At 47.2% G+C, this 2,946-nt stretch overlaps 1 protein-coding gene across 1 annotated transcript; it reads right to left on the bottom strand.

Moving 5' to 3' along the window:
• Nucleotides 1-1,165: 1,165 nt before the first annotated feature.
• LOC311042059 (serine/threonine-protein phosphatase 2A catalytic subunit beta isoform-like) lies at nt 1,166-2,067 on the bottom strand (the record flags this gene model as incomplete). The annotated part of the gene is made up of 1 exon (XM_084052599.1): nt 1,166-2,067. The coding sequence occupies exon 1, from the start codon at nt 1,898-1,900 to the stop codon at nt 1,166-1,168; it is 735 nt and encodes a 244-aa protein (XP_083908725.1). The 5' UTR covers nt 1,901-2,067.
• Nucleotides 2,068-2,946: the final 879 nt, after the last annotated feature.

Genomic DNA, 2,946 nt, shown 5'->3' with positions numbered 1-2,946 from the left:
AATATATAGTATATTTTGAAATATATTATATATATATTTTTTATGTAGGAAAAAATTGGGCCGTGTCCCAAACATGGGTCCCGACCCACTGTTTGGGAAACGGTGTAATAAACGACTGACGTCATAGATGACGGTCAAATGAAGTCTGAGATGCATTGGAGCCACACCATTTCCATGTGGATACCTGTTCCTATTTCGTTTTGTTTTTGTCAACAGGACAGTGTCCTATTATCTCTTTATATTCAAATGACAGTACTGTGGTTGCTGAGATGACAGCTGTACTAGTTTAAGACAGGAGTTTCCAAACTTTTCCATGCCAATGACCTTCAAATACCAATAACCCCTGACTGTGCCCTCCCCCCATTGCCAAACGGCAAAAAAAAGAGAAGAATAGAAAGAAAAATTGCAAAAATGGTCTATTTACAAGCTCACCTCACATCGCAACACGTTGTGAACTTCTAAATAGGCACATTTTGCAATTCTTGAAAACTGGGGCTAAGCTGGCACAATTATCTTATTAAATGCATTTGAATTGATTGTTTTTAACATAATATGATATAACATATAATTCATTTCTTTACGATACCCCCATTTTCCTTCCTTCTGGGGGGCACCACTTTGCGCCCACAAGATATTTAGTGATCAGTCCAGTGGTTTGCGAGATACACACAGGACACACAGACCCTCTTCTAGAGGGCTTGACTCATGCAGAGCCACTTCATAAAAAAAAGAAGGAAAAAGCCTTGCGTGCCGTAAAGGATCATAGTTTATCATAGTTTGCCGCATTTGTTCCACATTGGTAGCTACATTAATTGACAAACATTTTCAAACATGTATTTAAAAAAGAAAGGGAAAAACGGCATATCTTAAACATTTCATCTCCATAAGCACAGCATTATGACAACATGTTTCTAAACGCCACTGGAGAGGTCACTGTTATTCTTTAAAAAAATATTATTTTGTATCCGTTCATCAGGCCAATATTTTAGGTTTATATCCCTGGTAGTCATGATTTTACAGCGTGGCTCTGATAGAGGGTAAACCGTCTATAAGAGCGTCTGTCTGTCCAGAGCTAATCTCGCAAACCGCTGGTTTCCCCATTAGGAGAAGGGGAGTGGGCGGCCGTTGCTTTGTGAATGTTTGGACAGGTATGGCTGTGACCTTTTCACAGGAAGTAGTCAGGCGTGCGTCTGGTCACTTGGGGCTCGCCCTGGCGCGGGGCGGGGTCAAACTGAACGAACGAGTACTTGAGGCCGTCGTCCAGCTCCATGATGGCCGCTTGGTTGCCACAGCGGTAGCAGTAGTTGGGAGCGCTGAAGACGGTCACCACGTTCCTGTCGTGGCCCCAGTTGTAGCCCTCCATGACGAGCTGGTGGGCGCGGGACACCATGGTGAGGCCGTTGGTATGGTTGAATTTCTCCGAGATGTCCTGGCCAAAGGTGTAGCCGGCGCCACGAGGGGAAGTTCCCCAACCGCCGGAGTCGTCGGGATCTGACCACAACAGGTCACACATGGGGCCCTCGTGCGGGACCTCTTGCAGGCGGTCCAGCGCTCGTATCTGGTCCAGAGTATCGACGGCGGGGGACAGGCCTCCGTGGAGACAGAAGATCTGTCCGTCCACGAGGGCCGTCAGCGGCAGGTAGTCGAACAGGTCCGTGAAGTACTTCCAGACGTTGGTGTTTCCGTACTTCCTCAGACACTCGTCGTAGAAGCCGTACACCTGCGTGATCTGCCGCGACTCGTGGTTCCCGCGGAGGATGGTGATTCGTTCCGGGAAACGCACCTTTAGCGTCACAAGCAGGGTGACCGTTTCCACGGAATAGTGGCCTCGGTCCACGTAGTCTCCCATGAACAGGTAGTTGGTGTCGGGGGACTTTCCTCCGATCCTGAACAGCTCCATCAGGTCGTGGAACTGACCGTGGACATCCCCGCACACGGTCACCGGGCATCTCACCTCCTGGACGTTGGACTCCTTGCTCAGTATCTCCTTGGCCTTTTCGCAGAGCGTTCTGACTTGGCTTTCCGTCAGCTGCCTGCACTCGTTTAGCTGTTCAATCCATTGGTCTAATTCTTCCATGACAGCCGTTTGGTAGCTTGCTAAGCTAGCTGTGTTAGCTACCTACCGATGTGATGTACAAATGTTGGTTCTGTCTCGTCTAAATGCATTAACGGTTAGCTAGCGGCAGAATGTAGCAGCGTCACAGCAGCTAGCCAACTGCTATCGGACCTATCTACCAGAGTCCAACTTCTCTTCTGACAGTGAATGATGTGATGTAACCCGATAGCCAAATGGTTGGGGTGCATACCACATATGGGTGCAAAATGCCTTCTTTCAGCGTGTCCCTGGTTCCACTGCTCTGTGTCATTCCACTGCTCTCTGCGCAGCACAACTGTTTCTCTCGCACTGTCGCTATCAAATGAAGCGGAAACGCCGAAAATACTTAAGAAAAAGACAATGAATGATGTCATAGTTTTACATCACTCTGATCCATAAAAGGGAAATGATGACGTCTTGTAGTTTTCATGGTGTGTCCCTGCAAGAGGGTTCTGTGTCTGTCTTTCTCTCTGTCAGAAGCTAATCTTGCAAACTGTTGGACCGATCAACACCAAATGTTCCATGCACGCTGCCATTAGGCCACAGAAGTACCTGTACCTCCACTATTTTCTTTTAATCACATAAACGTATTACATTTTGGAAGTCAACGGTCAGTCGAGACTGTGATCGCACTGAAACCTTGTGCAAATTTGGAGTCATACATCATAGAATACGTCATAGGTGACTGATATCATAGATGAATGATGTCACAGGCTGTTCACATGAAGTTCCGAGATCCACTTTGTTTTATATTCAGTTATCCTGTTGCAGCCCCTAAAGCCTGTGCATTAAGGGCCTGTTGATATGTCAACATGTCACAGCTGTCTCTTGGCCATGGAGGAAGACGTGCA

The sequence above is a fragment of the Gymnoscopelus microlampas genome (assembly GCF_963454915.1).
Source record: "Gymnoscopelus microlampas genome assembly, chromosome: 3".
Classification (NCBI taxonomy): Eukaryota; Metazoa; Chordata; class Actinopteri; order Myctophiformes; family Myctophidae; genus Gymnoscopelus; species Gymnoscopelus microlampas.
This window is presented reverse-complemented; position numbering and strand designations above follow the sequence as displayed.